The following is a 24,051-nucleotide window of genomic DNA, read 5'->3' as shown; positions in this document are numbered from 1 at the left end:
AATATTTTATTCGAGTTTCGTTGAATAATATACGTACGTACCTACATTGGCGCGCTTTTACAATCACAACGAAATGGCATGGCACCATTCGTCTCATTTTTAACTATTATTATTTAGTGTGTATGAAAGAGCGAAGACGCTTTTTGACACACTTGCTAATAACAGCTGTTGAACACGAGAAACAATGCCAATGACAGTGACGGAGTGTGGATTTTTTTATAATTTTTTGTTTTTAATTGAAAAAAATGTTACCGGACAGCAAAGTGCCCATAAGATTTTTTACTCCAAATGTGCTAAGGAAAAGCTGGTTAAAGTTTGTCGGGTACGTGCCGATACACCCTGTATAATTTTTTTCTTGAGACTTTTAAAAGTCAGTTTATTCTGGTTCTGAAGAAATTTACATCGTGTTTCCTGGTACATTGAAAAGTCAGTTTATTCTGAGCAATTCGCAACCCTAGTCAATATTACAGAAATGTTGAAAACAATATTAAATACCTGCTCTAAAACCATCAGGTCTCTAAATGAATTGTGCACAGTTAAACTAGCGAAAATACCGTTCTCGTTCTTTGATTTTTTTCCCAGAACTGATTTTTTTCATCCAATTATTTCACAAATTAAAAAAAAAGACTAGGGTGAAAATGACCGTTTAGTTCACCGTTCCCAATTATTATGAGCTTCTTATCTCGTTTTCATAACATTTAAAAGTCAGTTAATCCTGAACAAGTGACTTGGTTCACCGTTTTCAGTTCTTGTCTCGTCTCTTGGTACATATAAATAAGTCAGTACAGGCTGAACAAGTGACCACCTAGTTCACCGTTCTGTTCACACGCAGCTCCTAGTTTACTGAACGGAATACTAGTAGTCTGGCTGAACTCTAAGCCAGAATAATGATATTCGAATGAGATGCTAATTAGAGGAATGCTAATTGCAGTCGATCCGGTGGAAACAATGAATGTTTCGAATAAATTTAGTGTAACTTGATTTTAACTTTACCTACTGTTCACATGTGTGTAATAGTGCAATGTATTGCGTATCTATCGAAGCGCATTATTACTTGTAGGTAGGTATGTTATGCAAGAAATTATTTGTCGATATTATGAACCTAAATATGGAATATTTTCAGTATATGGAATATAATTACTCCAAGGAGAATATTATGTTGACTCTGTATCGATGTGATTTTATAAAATATCACTCAATTATCAAATTGGAAAAGGCATGTTTATGTAATTGGCGTAGATTATATTTTGTTACTAGATTTATTATTCCCCTAAACAAATATTTATGAAACGTGATGCCTTGTGACAGTTAATAAGATAGCTAGGTTGGTACCTTACGTACTTAGGTAATAGAAATATTAAAACATCGTTAAAATTGGTTATAGTAGGGATGAACAAATATTAGTAAAAATGCTACCCATAATGTTTTAGCTAGTTAAAATGTTTGTATTGAAAGATTGTCGTAATATTTTTTTATCCTTGTTCTTTCTTAAAAAATAAGATTTTATATATTTATAAGTCCCATTTTTTAAAAACTGAATGTCACCCTAGCTGTCATTATTTATGTACTTGGTTTCTTCTTGGGAATAACGATAAATGATTAGTTATGTTTCAAATATTGTTGCAATATACTGTCAAATTACCTATTACATCTTTTTTATTCCTTTTTGAAATATATTGCGTTTGTGTGTAGTATTACTTTGTGTTTGTGATTACTCAATGCTTCACTCAAATGTAAATTGTTAACCTCGATATAGGCTTATGTTATTTTTGAAGTCCTGGTTCTTTATCCACTTCCCACAATGTTAAGTTTGAAGTAATTTTACTAGTAACTAGCTTATCATCAACTTCTCACATAGTAAAGTTAAACGTAATAATATTACAAGTTAAGTTAAGTAGCTAAGCACGTTCGCAGACTTTATAATTATTTGTGCGTGCGCTGAATTGATTAAGAAGCGCCAGTAACTGCGTGCTCACTGACTGTCGCATTTCCTTTCAGCATATTATATATCATAACCAATATATCAGATGGTGTAATGATTACTGGAATCGTTAACGAGTACAATAAGCGGCGGCCGGGATATGTCGGTGTGCGCCAAGCCCGGGGCGTCGCGACGCTGCCAATATAACACGAGGGCGCAGAATACAAAGGGTTATACGTAAAAATTATTTTAGCTTGTGTCAAAATTAATTGATCATCACCCGCTTGCAACCATGATCCCGAATTATTGTTTGGACTCACAGAATTAATTTATTTGCTGGTTTAAAACACTTATGCATTAAAAAGTCGAATTTGGGCAATTCAATCCCCTTTTCTGTCTCTCATATTTAATACAGTATTATTTTGTATCAACATTTCAATATATATTTATTTTAAATCATTTGTGGTTTTTGCAAGAGATGCTTGTTATTTAATAATTTCGTAGATACTGAATGAATTCAAATGGGTGTTAAAATCTCAATAATTTTAAAAATCACATTATTATAGTGTTTCTTTAAATATGTATTTTACCTAACAATTCTTGTTGTTGCTACCCACTTACTCAAATTTAAAACGTCTTATATTTTTAAATACGTCTATTTGAATTTCGATTTGTTTTCATGATTGAAAGAATGAACTGAAATCTCGGAAGTGGAAATTAACTCACCTCCTGACCCGATCGAGCTGAAACTCGGTGGACAGATTCGTTGTCGATGACAATCCATTCTATCAATTTTGGTGGCACTCAAGCACACGCACAAGCGCATTATAAACATTTAAAGAAGTTACATACGAAAAAAATCTCGGTACCATCCAATCAGGACATGTCTTAATTGATAGCGTGTTTCACTCATTCTTTTTTAAGTTTTAAATATATTTGTAAAGTTCACAACAATTGAGAGCCAGTCCTTGGGGAGGAAGATTAAATCCTTCAATTCAAACAAAAATAATGCATGTATTTAAAGAAATATATGTATTGTTGCATCTTGTTTTTTAACGGTTATTTCGTTTTGTTTTACTGCACAGATGTTTATTTTGATGGTAAGAATTTTCTACCCACACCCAGTTTCTACTTAGTGAAGTTATTTGTCTTAACATTTACTATAATATAAAAATTTACTATTTACGCACTAGAACCCATTGACGGATGTTTAGTCAGTACTTAAATCTGTCATCTTGATGTTTAAAAATACAATATATTGCTGCGTAGTTTGATTTACGTCTTGCATATTTCAATCGACATTTTAAGTCAGTTGAAGATCAAGTTGCTATTATTACGTTACACTGCTCTGGAGTAAAATTAAATTAGTAGAACACCTTGTTATAAATGAAGGACATATATAATAAATACAGATACAATTATTGATGTATTAATAGCGGACTTGTATGATTTGTTACAGTATTGTGTTGTAAAAATATATATAAAATACAGTAATTATCACAACTTTTATATTGAAATTAACGTATTTACAATTATTGGCATTCGTTGTCCAAAAAGTCAAAATATTAAATGTTTTGGGTTAACCTTTGATTCGCCATAAAAACTACTACTAGGTTTATTTAGCCGAAATGTATGAAGGATGGCTTGCTCTGAGTGAAAAAAACGTGTTGTGTGTGTATACGCTAAACATTAGATACTTAATGGCTGGGGATAATTGATGACCATGAGTCGCAAAGTGACATAAAGCTTGTCAGTTAGCGGAGGAACAACACTCGACTTGCTGAACGGGGTTACAAATAAAGTTTTGGTTCTAGAAAACGTGGGTCAAATAGCAGTTTTTTTTACACAGATTTCCATCAGTCAAAGCACATAATTACATGAAGTATCATGTTTAAAAATAGTTTTATGGTGTGTCCTGGAAAACTTTTTTGGTTCACTTAGCCATTTTTTACTCGTAATTGCGAATATTTCAAAAATTACACGACAATAATTTCGTGGTGGTGGAAAACGTTGGTCATAAAGCAATAAAAAATGGGCTAATTTAGAATATAATAATTATATTATTATAATTATTAAAAAAATAATAATAAGGTTTTCATGTGGTGATAAATAGGATATATTGAAAGTAGGTACCTAGCTTTCGTATGTAATTAAACAAACAATTAGTAAGCAGTTATCCATGGAAGTGCAAGGTGTTCCGCGATAATTTTATACAATTATATTTGGTTGTTCATTTTTTAAGTTCTTCTGGGCAGCTAAAACGTGTTATGTACGTAAATATTTGTCCATATCATGAAAAATCAAAACTATAAAAAATTTATATTTTTTGCTACTGAAAATTCGTGGTGGATTCCCATTATAAAAATTTATTGAAATAATTTTAAACTTTTTTGAACATATTTTATTTTTTTACCCTTACCAGTTTCAGCTTTTATAGCCAGAGTGGTAAAATTATTCTTTGAACTATGGTTTATGTAAATAACATTTGGGGGAGGGAGAGGGGTTAACAGGGAATTTACGCACTGATTTTATGATGACTTGCAAGATTATAATAATAAATTCATCGTGTACCATCCCCATTAACCGCCCCCCCACCCAAACGTTATGCATTTAAACCAAAGGTTAAGGAATGATTGCACCAGTTTGAAGATGGCTATAATAAGCTGAAACTGGTAACGGTCAAAAATAAAATTAGTTGAAAAAAGTTTAAAATAGTCTCAATTTATCATTACCTACGTTTTGTACACATTGTAAACGTGTAATAGAAATGAAAACTGTCACGATGTTTGCGCAATTTGGATGCGGGGATATTTATGGTCTGCTCAACGCTCGGAACTCAGAAGTGAGAAATAGCCAAATTAGACGCAAGATATCAGTCTCTTCTCGCTTCTCACTTCTCACATTCTCCTTCAGTGATTAGAGTTTCGAGAGTAAGAATGAAGAATGAAATAAAGTCGGTGGAATAGATTTAGTGTGTGATTAGCCCTGGGACCATCGATCATCAGCCGCCACTGGCCGCCCCCCTCCCCAGTGTCATACATCGCGTGCGCGCCACTGCCCGGCCCGGGCATAAATCAATGACCTTACAAATATATAAATAAATCAGTTATTGATCGAGGCTATCGACTAATGAACCGGCTTCAAAATGAATGTTTTAATTTATCTTTTGTTGGCTTTAAACGCCGTATGAGCTTTAATTACGAGCTTTATTTGTTTGTTGGTTTTCGGACGTCGTGATTTTTATTCGTGTAATTAGCGGGTCGGATTAAAATAGCGGTTTATCAGGGAATATTGATTATAGATGCTCTGGGATCCGTGTATGTCATTTATATTAGACAACTCGTTGTTGTTCCTACTGCCTACTTTCGCCAGTTACCTGTATAGTTACCACACTCTAGCATAGCTATCTTATCTGGAGTTAAGTGCACTGTTTCACAGTTACTGTTATTACCCTCTTCTCTAATAATCTAGTCATTTCAATAAAGTAGAAAGAGTTCTAATTTCATTTATTTGAAAAATAATCTCCACACCCGAGTTCTTTACAGCATTTTGTCATCCATGATCCATAACGTGTAGTGTTTTTTGTGAGCGGTGTAGTAAATTTATAAAATTTTTCCTTCTCTACAAATCACCTGATGTTTTCTAATAAAAATCAAAATCCGCGTGTAATTCCATTATTTATCACTTTAATTTATTTTATTTGAATATTTAGAAAGTAATAAAATTCAAATTTTGTGATATTCATCTCCACGATAATGTAAAATAAGATTCTATGTATTAAATTAAGGTGATGTAAATATCAATATACCTGTCCATTGAAAGTAAACATAATTTTCTTTGCTATAAAAATTATAAAGCTGTTTATTCGTTTTAATTCAATGTAAATAATTGAAACAAGTAATTTCAGAGATTTCGTTGGCAGATTTATTTCAGTCCTTTCAATATTGGTATGCTGCATTAAAATTAAATAAACTTCTACGACTCATTTAAATAAACTATCTGTAGAAATTTCCTAATTTGACACTAATGTTGCTTTTTATTAACGTAAAATTGAGTGGAATTTTTAAATGTGTGACGTCAAAAGATTTATAAAGAACGAGGATTATTTTCAAAAAATTCAAGAAGTAGATTTCCCTTTCGCTGCTAGAAAATGCCTACTTCTCTTACAGTCTATCGTCGTTCCGCTGTACCGTAAAAACGCGGTTTAACTTACAACTGTTTAATTGGTGAATAAATAAGTTGAGATGTCGACTTGAAGTTTTCGTTCAGACTTCAGATAGAGAGGAGGGTTACCACCCAGACACTTAAAAGGCAGTGGAAAGACTTGTAAAAATTACAATTATTTAACGTGATGCAGCATCTTTGGTATGCCGAGATCTTTACTCGAATCCGCGACACCTACCGGCTCCTCACTGGAAGATGAAGCGTGTTTCAAATGTCACTGAGATAGGTAAATAAAAGATTTACTGCCAGTTGCGTTTGATAAACGTGTTTACTGATATTTGAATAGACGTATTCACATAACACTGCATCAGAGTGAAGGCTTGAATTTAATAATATGATGGTCGTGAGTACTTCAACGGATATATTGATAATTAGGTAGTGAGGTTCTGCCCCTGGCTCTGGCTGCAGCTAGAGATCACTGCGACTCGCCCAGCCTGTACTAAAGAAATGCAGCAATGGCATCACGAACGGGTATACGAATATTAATATTACGATGGTAATTTTACCGTAGTTGCTTCCACATGTACAATAACTTGAAAGCTTGTAAGCCGGTAGCTAGCTCTTCATAAAGCGTACAGTATGATTCCTAACATTCCACGATATTTTCTGCGTCTACACTGAGAATAATGATCCTGTTAACAAATTTACAGTAAGATAAATTCTTGATAAAATATTGGTCATATATCGAGAACACGTGTACTTTTCCTGGATATTATGACGGAATGCTTCAATATAAGTATATCAGTATTAACATGAACTCATACTATGTTACGAACTCTTTCAATTCATTCATTATAGACCTGCAGTCACATTTTTTAACAGGAAAACGAATAAGTTGACTAGATTTTTGATAATTTAAAAGTATTTCATATCAGTATGTTTTCTCCGTTTACCCTCATTTAAAGTTTCCCGGTATTTCGTTAGTTAAATATTGAAATAATGTACGTAAATATTAACCCATTCAGTTAGATCGTTGGAAGAAATAAGAATACGGAACTTACATAATCGTTTCTTTCTCTAAAGAATACGGAACTTACATAATCGTTTCTTTCTCTAAAGTGAACAAAAATTGTAACGTTCCTCGAATATTTGAAATCATGAATAAACTTATGTCGAATAAGCTAGTCACGTTTCTTAGATTTGAAGTGTAACGCATTGGGAACTACAAAAAAGGCAAAGAAAGTCAGTGTTTTAAGTCATTATGCATACTGCATAGTGAAAAAACACCTGTGAAAAATATACCGTTAAACTTTTGGCCATTACATTGTCGATTTACCAAGGAAATGTTGGTAACGCGTGATGAAGGTATTAAGGTCACTCCAAAGGAAGATTGGATACGCTTCAGCAAAGTTCAAAGGGTTATTATTCATAGCGATAAAAGCAAAATTAACGTGAGGCTTGAGAGATAACAAACGAAATCCATACATTTCCCCTGAAACCATAATAAAGATTTGTCTGAAAATAATTTCATTCTGCTTTATCGTTTTCCCATTCACTATTACTCTAAGCTGGTATTTTAGCCTGGAATGCATTAACCTGCTTATTTTTATACAGACATTTATAAAAAATTATATTAAATACAAAACGATTTGAACGGTTGCGATACCTACTATTTTCGGTACTGTTTAACGATAATGGAGCACATTTAAGGCGGTGATTTGGTAAAATAAAAATTTATCGATTCTAATAAAGTAACGCTCTAAGGCAGGTAACGGTTACTTGGACCAGAAATATATAAATAAGCTAGTTGTATGGAAGAGGTTCTCTGAGCGAGATGAGTTTATTTAATCTTGATGACAAGAGAGAGAAGAGAGTAAAGTATTAAACATCGGCTAGTTTTAAACCACTGAGGGATAATGAGAATATTTTTTTATGAGAATATTAAGTGTTACTACCATCCACCGCATTTTTTTCTCATTTTTGAGGCATATGACAATAAATCATAACTCCCATAAAAAAGAGAAATTTCAGTAGGTACTTACAGTCCAAAAGGTAAATAAGTTTTTACCATACTTCATTTTATAACTTAGATAACTACGTCATAAAATGGTTCTATCGGATTAAGTGATAAATACCCTCAGGTCGAGAGAAGAATATAAAACTTGTATTTTTATCACAACCACCGCGATAATTCCCTGAATATGAATTATTTGTAAACAAAGGTAATTTTTTATTTGCCTGGATAATGTTGGGATCGGTACTTATGTATGATAATGAGAATCGGGGTTTGATTTATCACGTTAGAATTAGAACCGAGACGTGGTCAGTTTGGTAAGGTTATGTATTTTTGCTCGGGGGGGCTCGCATGAAGAAAGAAGGTCCGACAATATAAGAATGAAGAAGTAAAGGCCCATAAAGATGACCATTAACTCGGTAGAAGGCCCTGAAGGATCGCTAGACGTCGAGAGATACCCCTGAGATTATGATCGGGCCGGACATTAAATATGTATTGCGCGGGCAAGCGGCGAGCTGCGCGGCGCGGTTCGCCGGATCACTACATCAATTGAATGTTAATGTCGCTTAATTCGGGACGGGCCGGTCCTCTTTACTCTAGTATAGTAATTTCGCCGTGGTAATATTATAACTGCGTGCAATGAGATGAGTTAGGGCGACAGGCGCGGCCAATAGCGGCCGGGAGGAGGGACGAGCGTAATTGTCCGCGCGGGAAGCTCCGCCTCAAACACTCTAACAGACTACCGACACATGCCCGAACTTTTCCCGTACTCGTTTCTGCACCAGGCAAATCTTGTAACCCTCTAACCACCAACCACTCATGCGCTTCTGATACCGAAGATTGACTTCATACAGTCTTGATGACTAAAAAGACGATTTCCATCCTTAAAACTGAGCTTTCAAATCCCCACGATATTTAATTTTGTAGATGGGGATATATCAAGGACATAAATAGATTATTTTCATTGTCATTTAAACAAAAGCTTGAGAATTTGCAAAAATTATTTTGTGAAAGTTATTTCCGAAAATCGTCGCTGAATTTGATAGGCATTGAAAAACGACAAACTGATGACACTCACATTGAAAGAGACTTCTAAATTTTGAGATACATAAAAATGAAGTAAGCCGGTAGCTTGCTTTTTATATATGATTTCTTATTAGGCAGGTGCATGATGTTTTTAACTTTTTCTAACTTACGTTTCTTAGGTTCACAAACAAGCTATGAACATTATATTTACTTCGATAAATTAGGTACGAATCTTCGATTTTTTAAATGAAATATGTGCGGCGTCAATTTTTCGTACAATTAATAATATTTTTAAATTTGTAAGTTATCTCTGGCTTGTTCAATAGGTATCGAATATCTTATTAGTCTTTGAAAACATATTTAAATATTTATGTTTGGTGATCTGTCGCTGGGAGATAGCATAAGGAATATACGTGATAAATGTAGCGATGACACCAAATAAATTGCTGCAGCGGCGCTGGGAAATAAACAGAGAAGATGGCCGTACTCTACTGTCCAAATGCATACAAAACAATAACCAGTGTGGCTCTTTTGACACCGGACTGGTCGAAAACAAATTGACCGCACTGCTATGGGCTATCTCTCTGAATCTGCCATACTTCCTCGTGCCTCGTTGTATTATGTTTTTAAAGTTATCTGCGTGGATTGCTTTTGAATGTGTTATGTAATATATATTGAAAAATTCTTACTTATTTATAAAAATTCAAGCCTTTCAAGAGATTATTCTATTCATAAGATAGGCAGGTGGTCAAAAATAAAAGAATATTAGATTTTTTTAGGATAATGTGAACTATACTTTATAATCATTATTGATGCATTATTTATAGAAGTCTTGTGGTTTGTCAGGTATATGTCGAATTTGTTTTGTCAATATACCAGAGGGAGCACATGAATGACTAACAAGCAAAGGTCTTAGATAGAACAGACTTATCGATGGTAGGAAGTATGCAAGGAATAGTTTGATTTCTTGGAAAAGTGTCGCCTTTAAGCCAATTAGCATGCGCAAAAGCATGCCAATGAGGGCATGGCTACCTCAGAGTGCCACATACTGCTTTGAATTCACCACGTTCACATACCTATTTATTACGTAGAATTATTTCATGCTAATTTACAAAGCTAAGGTGTCATTGCACTCGCTTCTAGGAAACTTTGAAATATTTTTACACTTCTAATTTGGAGTTTTATTGAGTTATAAATGTTTATTGACATGGAAAAATGTGATTTTGTTTGAATAACCTGTCAATCGGTTTCCTTTAAAGAACTTTACTTCACACTTCAATCGAGGTTCGTATTATTATGACTTTAGCTTCCTACGTACAAATACGTTCCCAAACCAAGCATATATACAAGTAGTACCCACACTGCCTACACATACAAATATTAATATCTTTATATTATCTGGCATACTTTATATTTAATACATTAAGTATCCAGCAATACTATACCATGTTAAACTTTGTATAATATAGTTTCAAAAGTTATTATCACATATCCTTACTTAAACACAAAACATTTAAAGTAATGAAGTTATCACTACGATACAGGTTCAAAGAAGATTAAATATACAAATTAGAGAGACATCACTTGAATTCTATTAGCTGTTGTAGGAAAATACTTATTAAATTGCATATGACCGAACCACTTGTGTCCTAGTAAGGTATCAACTATCAACAGTTGTTGCTAATTAACGTGTAAATTACTGGTACATAAATAGTGGTGTTAGTTTAGAATGTTTCCTGTCATAATTATTGTGTAGGGTATTTCTAATGCCTGACAGAAGCCATTCTCCCACACTGCATTCCACTGCACTTCTAAGCACCACGAACTCCGAAATAATATATTAGTTTAAACAAGATGTAATAAAGACGTCGTATGATCATTAAGGTAGTTTAGATGGGTTCTCTTATAATCCGTGTTTATTTTATTTGATTGAGCGGGAATGTCTAAGCATCCATTGTTATTTCGAACAATTTTAAATAATAGCTTATAATATACCTCCATGCTTGTATTTATTGCCCTAAATAAAATTTGAGCTATGTTTACTCAAAGTTGCTTGATTTTCATTGGAGCAATCTATTCAGGCATTTTTTATATGTTTTACACAATACTTGTAGCTTGTTATTTCTAAGGAAATTTTACATTTGCATTTTATGAGTTGTTAAATACTTTTGTGAGCTTTTGGATGTTGTCAACACATAACGCAGAAGTCATGTCTCAATTGTTATACAATTTATGACGTACGTGGGAATCCATTTAATCAATTTAATATTTAAAAACGCATTAGGCTTATTGAAACATCGCAAACTGCAAATGAAGTTCGATTACCTAAATATTTTGATCAGTTTGCAACGCCCTTGATGAAACGCTTTAGGCTTGTTCGTGTTCCGTGTACGGTGCACAGGATGTATGTATGTCTAGTGAAGTACACCTTAGATTAAGTTTGTGGCTGATGACGCGGTTAGTCGAGAAAACAGAATAGCTGCCTCTTATTAATGTGCCACAAGGAGGTCCCAGCAATCCACGCGGAGGAAATCGTAATTAATGTAGAGGCACCTCACACGCCTCCCGCGTAGTTAGCAGCAGAGCTATTTTGTTTTATTGCCCCGTAATTACCGCATTCGAAAATATTTTGAAGGTTCTGAAACATTTGATATATACATATAGTTTTAAGGCTTTATTCAATCCAAAAATTGAATTTATCTGAGTCGTCCATTTTGGAAGATGGCCGCTAAGGTCCCTCGAGCCAAATTAATTTGCATCTCGCATTCCTCAGATCGCCGTGTCTCAGGAAAGTGTGGGTACCTACTTAATATTTTGTTCTTACTTAAGTTGTGAGGCTTGATCTTCCACTACTCTCAGCAATAACTTTAATGCATTATCACGTACTACTATTTATAGGTGTATGAATGCTGTTATGTGGGTTTTGATCGTAATTAAACAATACATCAATGCTATGAATTATATGACGCTGACGCGCATGATTCATGTTCTATGAATATAATAAATTATCTATGGTACATTTTCCATAGACAAGTTACAGATATTCACCAAACTCATAAAAGTGAGTATATAGTAACAAACCGATAGAACAGGGAACAAAGTTTAAAGGCATTACAATTTTAGCAAATACCACCTTCTCAGCTGAGAGCAAAGTTCGGTTACTTAACCTGTGTGCGTGCCAAAAGGTTTTCTCGCCTCGTGTCACGGTCTCCTTTGGTAAAATATTAAAATTAACAGCCGATATTTACCACGTGTTCCGTCACGGTTAGAACCCTTTGATTTCACCAGACGATTGGGCATTAAATCTTTTGTCGAAGTAATGGGGAAGCATTAGTCTCGCGAGGGATTTTGTCGCGTTTTAGAGACTTTTAACTCGTACAATGGTGTTCGCTGGGAAGGTAACAAAAATATTAAGCTTACAATACAACAATAATATTTGAAAACTTACCGGTATCCATAGCAACGAGGGTCAAGGTGTATTCTGCCTGTGTTTCTCTGTCCAAGGCTCTCAGGAGAGAAATCTCTCCCGTTGAAGCGTTGATTCTGAAGAGATCAGCATCACCCTCTTTGATGAAGTATCGCACTTGGTTATTGAAGGGAGGCGTGTCCGCATCATAAGCCTGCACTGTTATAACATACCCTCCATTAGGAGGGATCACATTTTCCATCACAAACGCTAAATAAGGCGAATCCAAGAAGGTAGGCGGGTTGTCGTTGATATCAGCGACTGTGATGCTCAACTCTGCAGTGTCGGAGCGGGCCCCGCCGCTAGCCGAGCCAGCGCAGTCTTCCGCCCTCACGCGCAGCAGGTAGCGGGACTTCCTCTCGTAGTTGAGGTTCTTGGCGACGCGCACCACGCCACTGTCCTCACTGATGCTAAAGTCCCTGTTGTCGTCTCCAGCTGCGATGGAGTAGCGAACTCGTCCATTCGTGCCCTCATCGATGTCAGTGGCAGAAACCTATACAGAATATACAGCAAAATTATTATATTAGATATGTTATAAGAACACATTTTATGAGAATTATTACTTTAAAATAAGACATTTTTCTAGCTTTTGGTTTGACGCCTAAAAATATTTTACTGTTACATCCTAGTCGCGGTTTCTACTCTTTGCATTTCATGTAAACAAAGAGAAACTTATTAAAAACAATCTCCTAACGATTCAATTATCTCGCGCAGTGTGAGAAAAAGCCAAACTTAAGTAGGAGTGGATAATGAATAAAGCATAATAATATTTAATAACATACCTGTAAAACACTGGCTCCAATGCTGGCGTTTTCTGCTACGGAAGCGCTATACTGCTTGGGGTCGAACACGGGACTGTTATCGTTCTCATCGAGTACATGAACGAGTAACTTCATGTGCGTAGCTCTCGGGGGATCTCCGCGATCTTTGGCCGTGATGTCTAAGGAGTAGATGGATCTGACTTCTCTGTCTAGCGGGCCAGATACTCTGAGGAGGCCATCAGCGGCTCCGAGGGAGAAAGCTGCTGCCACGTCAGGGTCTGGACTGAGGGAGTACTCGATGTAGCCGTTTCTTCCTTCGTCTTTGTCCACTGCCTTGACGGCCATGACCACCGTGTTGAGGCCGATGTTCTCTGCCACGGAAGTCTCGTTGGGAGTGACGAATTCCGGCGACATGTCGTTCACGTCTTTGAGAACGATCGTGACCTAGAGAATAATGTAGTTACTGTTAGTTCCGTGCATTAGTGTGTGCAGTCTGGATGCCAGCAAATTCCACGTCAAGGATTAGGTAGGCTCGTATAAATTATAAATGTATTACATAGAAAAACGGCATGACTTATGCCTTTTGGATGGAATCATCCATAGACTGTAGTAATATAAGAATTCTTGGCTATGTTTTATAGCCTGTTTTGTGAAATATCTCTTCCAGAAATAGTGATGTTTTACCAAGCTAGAAACAATTTAAATCTATTTTAAAACTACTAAAAACACTTTTCGTTACATATTCACGTAGATTAACTGTGCTGGAACCGATATTTACAGAAACCATTAACTGCGAAAAGGTTTAAATTTGTGAAGATAGAAAACCAGTTAAACTATACGAAGAAAAATCAAATCAGCACAAACAGATAAAACAATATTATAGAATTTAGGTAGTTTTGAGGATAAATTTAAAAAACCACTTACATATGTAGATAGGTACTGGTTTATAAGATAGCTGGCATTTATTACAATAATATCTGATATTCCCAATAGGTACTTATTTTCATTTTGCATACCAAAAGCCATAAAATCAATCCATTCAAAATCGAACACAAAAAGGGTGGCGTTGGTCCGAAAAAACTTAATGAATTCACTGTCTGTTCAATGAGTCCTCTTATATCATCAAGCAGTTCTTTTGCTGTCAGTCCACTTGAGATGCCTTTACTTGTCAGGGCTTAAACCAACAATAGTCCCCGTGATTATTATATCCCGTCACTCCTGAAGAATGTGTATGAATGAGTGTTTACTCTGAACGTGAATGTGACATGTTTGTTTTCCCATCTGTTAGTTCATCATCATTTTATTTGAATTCGTCCGGTTCGTTAAAGGTGTTGGATCCCACAGTGTTAATAATGTAAATTAATAAAAATATTTTATCGTTAGCTGGTAGGCACATAAGATTGGTACTCAAAGAGGTGGGTCATTTATACTTTATTGATTCTCCTTTCAAGAATTTCAGTAGGTAACCATACAATATGTGTGTGAAGATTTTAGTATTTGTTTTGCAGAACTTTACAAATGTTTAATATGAGTTATGTTTAAGTTGAGTTTTTAAATGCCGAAACAGCTATCCAGCACGACGATGGTCTTAGGATATAATACTAGCTTAGAACATTAAAAAAATTGATTAATTTTAAATACGTAAATAGAAAAACTAAGTTTTCGTTATTGATTGAGAAGGTTTTTGTGTAGATGAAATTTTTTTTTACCTATTAGTTTGAAATATTTAATCTAAGCCCGCAATTCACTTCAATACTTTTCAAATATTAATAAACTAGCAAATAGTACCTAACTGTTATAATTTGTATTTAAAAATTGTAATAAATTTAGCAAATATAATAAAGACTGAACACCTAGTAGGGAGTATGTAGGTGGAAAATGAAACATGGAGTGTTTGAGGGACAAAAATAAAATAAAAATCACAACTAGGCGTTGCGTAAACACTTCAAAAAGTTCTAATCAAACAGATGCGAACAAGGTTTCACCACCGAACAAATGTCAGCGGCGGGTTTGGCTTCTGACCGAGCGTCGACATCTTCGGTAAGCCTGAAAAACATTATGTGACAAGCAACTTGCTTACCCACAGAACACCCGGAGCATGTAGGAGTTTTTTTCCCGTGTTTACACAACGCTTGAGTTACCAGAGAATTGCGCCTGACAACGGATATTACATACTATTATTATTTTGTACCTATATTGGGATTACAATGATACGCCATTTGATTACATGCAGAGTGTTTCTTTGATTAAAATATCTAGAAGGGCTCTTTTAAGACGAGGTGGCAAAACATAAGAGATAAAAATATCAAATGTATACTAGTCAGCCTTTTGTCCAGTTTCAAAATATAACCAGTTATTTGTTTCCTAATTGAATTTTCAATTTAAATCTTTTTCAATTAAAAAAAATAAGAGCTGAATAAAATATATTAGGAATACTTCGGTACAAGATTAAAGCAATACCTGTCTACTCAACCACACAAGGCGCTTTGTCGTGCGTTAAAACGTATTCAGTATTTCGTTATATTCCAGAACAAGTAGTTTTTTTTAATTTATAAATAAAGGTATCGGCTACGATAACAATAATATTTTTTGCCATGAAAAACTTTTAAAAAGTTCCGTGGTGTTTGTAGAAGTTAGCGCTATAATTTTATTGGTAGGTATTATGCATTGAACATTGATTGTTGGGGAATAGATTTTTAAATTTATTTTCTCATCTGTATTACCTGTACAGTGGAAGACAGTTGCGCTGAAGAAGGCTGCGCTTGGTCTATGGCGGTGACCACCAGATTGTAAAGGCTTCTCACTTCCCTGTCCAGAAGTCTTCGAGTCATCACAGTTCCATTTTGGGCAATCTCAAAATCATGCCCCTCATCTCCCGATGTGATGCTATACACAATTTTGCCATTGTCACCTGAAAAAAGGAGTTATAATTAGATTTTTAGCACGTTCAACCAACATCTGAGAAAAGTATCTAGGTTTCATGTTAAAAGGGAACAAATAGTTCAAACTGAAGCTGTGAAGTTGTATAGTGTTGAATTTAATTTCAGAAGGGTGCGGTGCCAAACTTTTAAGTCTCTAAAATGGAAAAAATACAGCCCCAACATTAAAATAAATCCTTTGAAAGGTTTTTTCTTCAGTTGTAGGTACCAGAATAAAAGAGCAACATAAAATAAAATATATGAGCAGCTTAGTCGATGGCGGTTAAAACACGTTTCATAAATTAAATCCTTCCATAAGAGTCGACATATTTGTTAACAAGTTTCTACAAGGTTGTTCCAAAACAATAACACTAAAAAGCTCGCGTTTAATAAGATGTCTTTAGGGAGAAATCGATCTATTCTTCCGCATGATGTGTGAACACCCGGTTTGGATTCCTGGCACTAATTCACCCTCAAGCCCGGCGCGCCTGTGTGTGCGCCGTGTATACGTGTATAACTAGCTATACGTATGTATAGCTAGTATCACTTAGTCAGACATCCTGACTCTCGGGAAAAGAATAATAACAGACGGTATTTCTTTTATCGATATTTACAATCGAAATGACGGGCTTTTACGAATATTTTGACATTATCATTTGAAGTGAAATAATATTTTTGGATGCCTTTGAATTTTATCTTGGAAGATGGAATAGGACTACCATCTCTTATGATTCATGCTTCAAGCTTTCAGCCGTTCAGGAGATTACTGCGGTTGATACTAGTAATGTTTACTTGGGTGATATAGTGCACTTAAGTTGCGTGAGAAAATACATTGTTTTTACTTTGAATAAATATTTAGTGTTTCTAATGACATTCTCAGTACCTACTTGATACTTAACTCTTTCAATACCAGAGTTTCTTCTGAGGAACATGAACAAAAAAAATCTCTTGATTAATTTTAAATTAAATTTCTTGTCAAACAAATCGCCACCTAAATATTCATAGCGTCTATTTTTTATGCTATATTGCAACCATTATTCCAGCAACATGCAGTGTTAATATAATGGCAGATACCATTTTGGCTGTTTTGCTTGGACTGCGATCCATTATTATTTTTAGGTTTTTTAAATGTTATCTTTATGTTTATTTATGTCACATTGTAAATTAATATATTTTTAAAATTAAACTATTATGCTTGTCATATATCTTGTTCTCATTACAAATAAAAAAAATAACCCTTTGAGACCAAAAAACAATAAAAAATCAAATCATAGAAAAAATCGAAATTAGAAATCAATATTTTTTTGAATTGTTTAATGGTTTAAGCTTAAAATATTGTCATGGAAATAAAAGTGCGGTCCTGGAAGTGTTAAAAATGAGTCTTTCAAACACAACAGAATGAAAATTATACCGGTGTAATAATTATTATTCTAATCCAATGCGATTTTATTGCTCTGTGTGGTAAGTATATTATTACATATGTGTGTATGAAGTCTAATGATAAGATCACCAACATAGACTTGAACAAAATCAATATTAACTGTTTTATCATTGATATTACGTAAACCTAAATCTCAATATTGACGTTTTTCTTTGTTAATCTTTGAGACGCTAAGGTATTTTTATAACGAATATTTTTGTATTATTAACTTAATACTGGAAAAAAATCCACATTTTTTTTACTTAATGTAAGCACTTTTCATTTTAAGCATAAAAGTAGTTTTTGACTTACTATCTTTTGACTTACTATCAAATTAACAGCGTTTGTATACTGTCCAGTGCACCTATATAATTAGAGTTCAACATCACAAATGACTATTTTTGAAATATCCAATATAATACAAGTATTCGTTGTATTGAAAATAACTAGTTAGCTCCGTTTTTAATTGCTATATCAGTAGTGCTGGGTTCCCACCAGATCTATTCTATAAGTCTATATGGTTAATTCATAGAACGAATGTTGAACTCGTTTCAACTTTTGATTTCTATTACATAGAAAAGCTTGTTCTCACTGATCTATTTCAAAAGATCATATAGACTTCAATGGAATCGCATTAATTTATTTCAATAGATCATAGAATAGATCAGGCGGGATCGCACCTCAAGATAAATAAAGTAGTAAGTAGTAAAAGAATTAAAATCAGAAGTTGATTTCTTGAAGGAATAGTATCTAGGTAGTTGGTTAATTCATACAGTGCCGTTTATCTGAAATATCAACAGGGTACGCTTAAAAAGCTAGAAAATATTTCTGTTGAACTTACCAGAATCCAAGTCCGTGGCACTAACAGTGACCACGGAGGTGGCGAGGGATACATTCTCGAAGATCTCGTTGGAGTAGCTCATTGGGTCGAAGACGGGTGCATTGTCGTTGAGGTCGAGGACGTTGCAGTAGATTGTGAGGGTGCTGGAAAGGGCTGGGTGGCCGCTGTCCTGAGCCTGCACCACGAGGATGTAGTGTTGCACCTGCAGGAGATCAGGTAATTAGTAAGGTAATGACAAAGTATAAGATGTAGTGTATGTACATACATTTTGAATCAATAGGTAGAAGTAGCTGAATAAAGGACAACCTTATGAGATGTGTATGGTCTTTGTGTTTTGGTAGTTTTAGGAACTGCTCAGCCATATTTTATATTGGTAGATTTACAAGTTTTTCTGATTTAATTCTGTACTCAATTCCATTTAACCTGATGTTAGAAAGACTTTACTTGTTTGATTTGTCATTCTAAAATAAAATTGATTTAATGCCTTGTTCTAACTGATTGTTAGCTCATCGAATAATAGGAATAACTATTCTAGTTATAAATTAATATGTTACAATTTTCAGTTTTATAATATACAATTCAAAGACGTAAAGAATTAAAATTATAATAAAATAACTTAGTTTTAATTCCACTTTGTTTGGGTTAATATACAAACGAACCAGTTTCGATTCGACCTGAACCTTCATCAGAGATGTATAAAACATAAAACCCTGATGAAGGTTCAGGTCAAATTGAAACCGACTGATTTATATTATATTTATACACTCAAATAAAGTGGTATCAAAATTAATTTATTTTATTATAATCAAAATTATGTATACCCACAAAGTGATGTTGAACAAATTATTGCAACATTCAGGTAAAAGTAATGTATTCTTTTGAATAATTTCCCTAAATGTATATTTGAAATAGGTTTGTAGAGATTATTTATTATTGGGTGAATTATAAAAGTGGTTATAATAGATTTTAATCTACATTATTTTAGAGAAATTTATATAACTTATAGTTTGATATTATTTTTTGTTGCCTTTTTAAATCACCCAGTTAAAAACTGACGTAAGACTTGACAAATGTGACTTTAAATATATAAGTCACAATGGTCAAGTTGGTTAAGACACCTTTGCCGGTAAAATCCTGAGTTCGATTCCTAGTTGTGACCGTTGCGATCTTTATATTTTTCTGTGTCTTGTTCTGTTTCATATTTCGTTTAGATTTATTACTATGATATTCTTCATCAATGATTTATTATTTTTAAACTTTCGTTTTTAATTTAATTGATAATGTAAAACTGTTAAGAGTTGCAACCTCGATTTAACACAAAACACGTGATAAGTTCAGGACTAATGTAGTATTATGGTATATTAAGTGAGAAAAGATCTAAGAAATGTAAAAGAGCGGAGAATAGGTAATTCCAGCCCGAGGGCGCTCATTCGTAGGGGCGTCATTCGGGACGACATTCCGCAGCGGACATACAACATTTCCGCCACTCATTTGGGCGCTACGGCCGCGCAGAATTATTACAATCCCGCGTTACCATATAAAAGGACACGGCAGAATTTCACCAATGACAAAATCGCTCATTCCCATGTGATACGCGGAATATGGGGGGCAAAAAATTGAGAAGTCGACTTTGGGCGAGTTGGCCGGCCCGCTCTGCGACCAGGGACTGTAAACACACTGTCGTGTCAGAGTCGGCCGGCTCGCTCTGCGACCAGGGACTGTAAACACATTGTCGTGTCAGATTTGGCCGGCCCGCTCTGTGACCAGGGACTGTATTGTCGTGTCAGAGTTGGCTAGCCCGCTCTGCGACCGGGTACTGTAAACACACTGTCGTGTCAGAGTTGGCCGGCCTGCTCAGCGACCAGGGACTGTAAACACACTGTCGTGTCAGATTTGGCCTGCCCGCTCTGCCAACAGGGACTGTAAAAACTTTATCATATCATTGGCACATCACATCGGATGTTGGCTGTTTGTTATTAGTTGTTCGGCGTTTCACAGAGCTTGGTAGTCACGAATATTTTTGTCGCATTGGGTGTTCGGTGTGACACAAATCACAACGTACAGAACACAGAACAGGTCACAAGTTACTGTATCTTGGCGTTAGTTATTAACTTATAATTGATTTACATGGAATCGTTAACAATGGGTAATCTCTAAAATCAACGGAAAATATATGTCACGTAGATCATCGTGCCGTCTTTAAATTCCATTTTTTTTTTAATAATCATTTTATGTTTGATAACGATATCCCGATGGTTTTTAAATATTACGGTAATTTCAATTAAAATTCCATATTGCATAAATACATTTAAAAGTGAAAACAATATTTTCTTAGTCCACACAAAATACACATTATTTTATCACACATAATTTTACTGTTCTGGTATCTGAAAATTATCTCAATATGTTATTTGGAAAATTACGTCCAATCAAATTGTTATTTCTTCTACGATTAGAGATCGTGACGTAAAAAAATGATGTAAGTAAAAATACATAGTTTTTTCCCAAATCAGTTATATGTGTGAGTCATTTAGCAGCATTGTTTATTAAGATCGACTTGTTCATAATATACGAGTATATTAGTTTGAAGTCACTAGTTATGAGTCTCGGATGTAAGTCATTATTTCTCAGCACTTAGTTGCTAGCTATAAGTATTAGTTGTATGTCACTAGTTATAAATCTTAGTCGTAAGATAACTACTAATAAATTTTAGCTTTAAGTTATTACTTACAAGTGATAAGTCAAATAAATCTAGTAATAAAGTGCCGTAAGTGCCGGGCACGAAAACAGCGCTATGTAATTAATCCAATTATTATTAAAAAGAAGATTAAAAAAAACATTGTCCTCGGGTTGAGTGCAACTGCCGCGGGACAATTTAGTTTGTGGAAGGGCGATTTCTGCGCGTTTATGCGCGTGTCCTGCGGCAAGGAAGAAGAGGCAGAGGCACTTCCCCCGCTGCTCCGAGCGCAACGCTCCAGAGGGAACTGTGTCGTAATGGCTTCTGACAGGGAGGGATAACCAGCCCTCTTTGTAATACACACTTATTGTGGGGATTCGGTTAGTGGCAACTAGTGGGTGAACTAAGTGAACATGACGACAATACGGTGAAAGAATTACGAAAAATATAGCTCAGGATGGAAATATTATTTTGCTGGCCCTTGATACAGATGTTGTATCTCCACAAATCATTATTTTGAGATGACTGGTGTTGAAAGTTTGAATCTCTTAAAAAGTTGATTTTAAGGCGAAGCACTACGAAGTAATGCAAAAACGTGTGTTTTTCGTTTGTAAATCTGATCTTTCAGATATTACAGTTTCTTTAATAAGTTTTAGGAAAAAAAAGTTTTAAGTGAAGAAAAATATAAAGTATCAAGCCTATTAAAACTGCTTTAAAGTTCAAAATCACCTACTTACGAACCCATCTTCGGTAACAGTGTAATGTTACACGACGTTGTGCATCACTTTAACAGGTTGAAATAATTAAACATTCTTGAAACTGTGTGATTATTCTCCTAAGCATAGTTTGTGAATTGAAAGTTAAAGTACAATGTCTGTGTTCTATGCCAATGATATGAATGCCAGAAATTACTCAAATATATTGAAAAGTTAAGGTACCATGTCTGTGTTGTATGCCAACGATATGAATTCCAGAAATCACCCAAATATATTGAAAAATAAACGAGTCGCCAAATATTCAAACACATTGCAGATTTAAAACAAATAGCAAGATTCATTGTTCAGTAAGACGTCATTTAAGTAGTTGGCATACCATTCAATTTGTGTATTTTGTTCGGAGCGAATTTAATGGAGGTACAGTAGAACAAAGGAAGGACCTAAAACCAAAGGTTGCGTATTGCGGAATCACTGGAAATTTTCGTGAAACAAAGAACTTTTTAGATCAAAATAAAATGGCATTAAATATTTAACTTTAATTAAGGTAAGAAGCTTCCTCTTCAGTTTCTTCACTCATTAGGAAACTGAGCCTATATGGGTTGAAAAGCTTTTACGTTAGATAATTTACCAATAAACGTCTGAGAAAAAAAATTATAATTAAAACAATGATTTTATTTGTTACTTCCGCAAAAAAACTGTTTTCAACCGGCTCATAAAACGTTAACATAAGTTTTACTTATGGCAAGTATCTTTGTAAGGGTCGATTTTGTATCTTATAGATAATATAATGTTTTCTATTGGCAAGGTTTTTAAAAGAAGGTTCAATTTTAATTTTTTGGGTGCACTTTTTGTTGATTTTTGTTTGTGTTTCGCCCTCGAACTTTCTTGACAAGGTGATACTAAGCCGAGGGACGCTTTCGGGTCGGTAGAATTGCCAGGCGGCGGCACTCGGAAAAACGATGCGATTTCGGTGATAGTATTCTGAAGGCAAATATTTGGGCGCTATGTAGGTATCTACTTCTGTTTAACGTGATCGCATATTTGAGACGGAATATCACAATGGTTCCAGCGCTATATGTCCGTGGCTTTGGTGTTTCGGTCATATAATTGCATACGATGAGGACGACAGTTAAACAATCAAATTTGCCCCAAATTATGCATACAACTGCATTTTAAAATGTTGCAATTTTGAATACAGAAATAGAAAGCATGAAAAAATAGTTGAAAACATTCCACTAGATAATTAATTCTTTATTCAAAATGTCCAAAATATGTATCGAAGTCTTCTCTCTAAAGTTTAAAGTTAATAACACATGAGATTTTTTAAAAGGAAAAGTTTAAAATTAAATAACTCTGATTGTTAATGATTCAATGATGAGCTATTTACAATGGCTCTTCACCTTTCAAAAGACTGCTGTGATATTGGCACTTTATTTACATTTTATTGATTATCCATATTCGATACCCACTACGCTGAGAAACTCAATCGTTGTCATAAGTTAATATGTGTCAATTATTATAATTTGTTTATAATCCATCGCATTAGTGAATGTTAAAACAGAAATCGAAAAGGTTGGTCGTGTTAAATAAAAAGGAATAATATAGAATGTACAGTCTCGTTAGTTCTTCCATCAGCGCCTGGGAATATGTGGAATACCGTACTACAAATCTACGGGCGAAGATCTCTGGAGTAAGAAAACCTCCGCTGGTCTCTTACGTTATTTAGATCTTAAACAAGTTTCAAAACAGATCGACTACACATATTCAGTTACGTGTCAGGCATAAAGATGACTTGCAACGTTAATAAGATTTTTTTGAATGACTTTGTTTAAAATCATTATTTTTTAATGAGCTTTGAAATTCACTTCGGGCGGTACAAACATGAAGTGCATGAGCATCGATTACAATATCAAATGTTTTAATTAAGGTATTTTGTTCATTAAAGTTCCAATTCCAATTTAACATTTATTTTATCTTGCATACCTACATGTTACGAATGATATTCTACCTTGTAATTTGTATGCTTGTTTTCCTGTTATTAGATACGTAAAACAAAATAATTGATTTAATTAGTTTGGATTGCGAGTAACTGATTTGAAACATAATCACAGTTACACGGCCCGGAGA

At 34.5% G+C, this 24,051-nt stretch overlaps 1 protein-coding gene across 1 annotated transcript in view; it reads right to left on the bottom strand.

The window, feature by feature from the left end:
- The window catches only part of ft (cadherin-related tumor suppressor fat), a 299,682-nt gene that overhangs the window by 20,289 nt on the left and 255,342 nt on the right, over positions 1–24,051 (bottom strand). The window contains exons 4-7 of the mRNA XM_089635628.1: positions 18,532–18,733; positions 16,076–16,263; positions 13,374–13,796; positions 12,574–13,084 (exon numbers count right to left, since the gene is read on the bottom strand). Of these exons, the coding sequence (XP_089491754.1) occupies positions 12,574–13,084; positions 13,374–13,796; positions 16,076–16,263; positions 18,532–18,733 (1,324 nt within the window). The remainder of the gene's footprint in view (positions 1–12,573; positions 13,085–13,373; positions 13,797–16,075; positions 16,264–18,531; positions 18,734–24,051) is intronic.

Source organism: Hesperophylax consimilis, chromosome 9 (genome assembly GCF_061612785.1).
Source record: "Hesperophylax consimilis isolate HC1 chromosome 9, BYU_Hcon_1.0, whole genome shotgun sequence".
In the NCBI taxonomy this organism is placed as follows: domain Eukaryota; kingdom Metazoa; phylum Arthropoda; class Insecta; order Trichoptera; family Limnephilidae; genus Hesperophylax; species Hesperophylax consimilis.
This window is presented reverse-complemented; position numbering and strand designations above follow the sequence as displayed.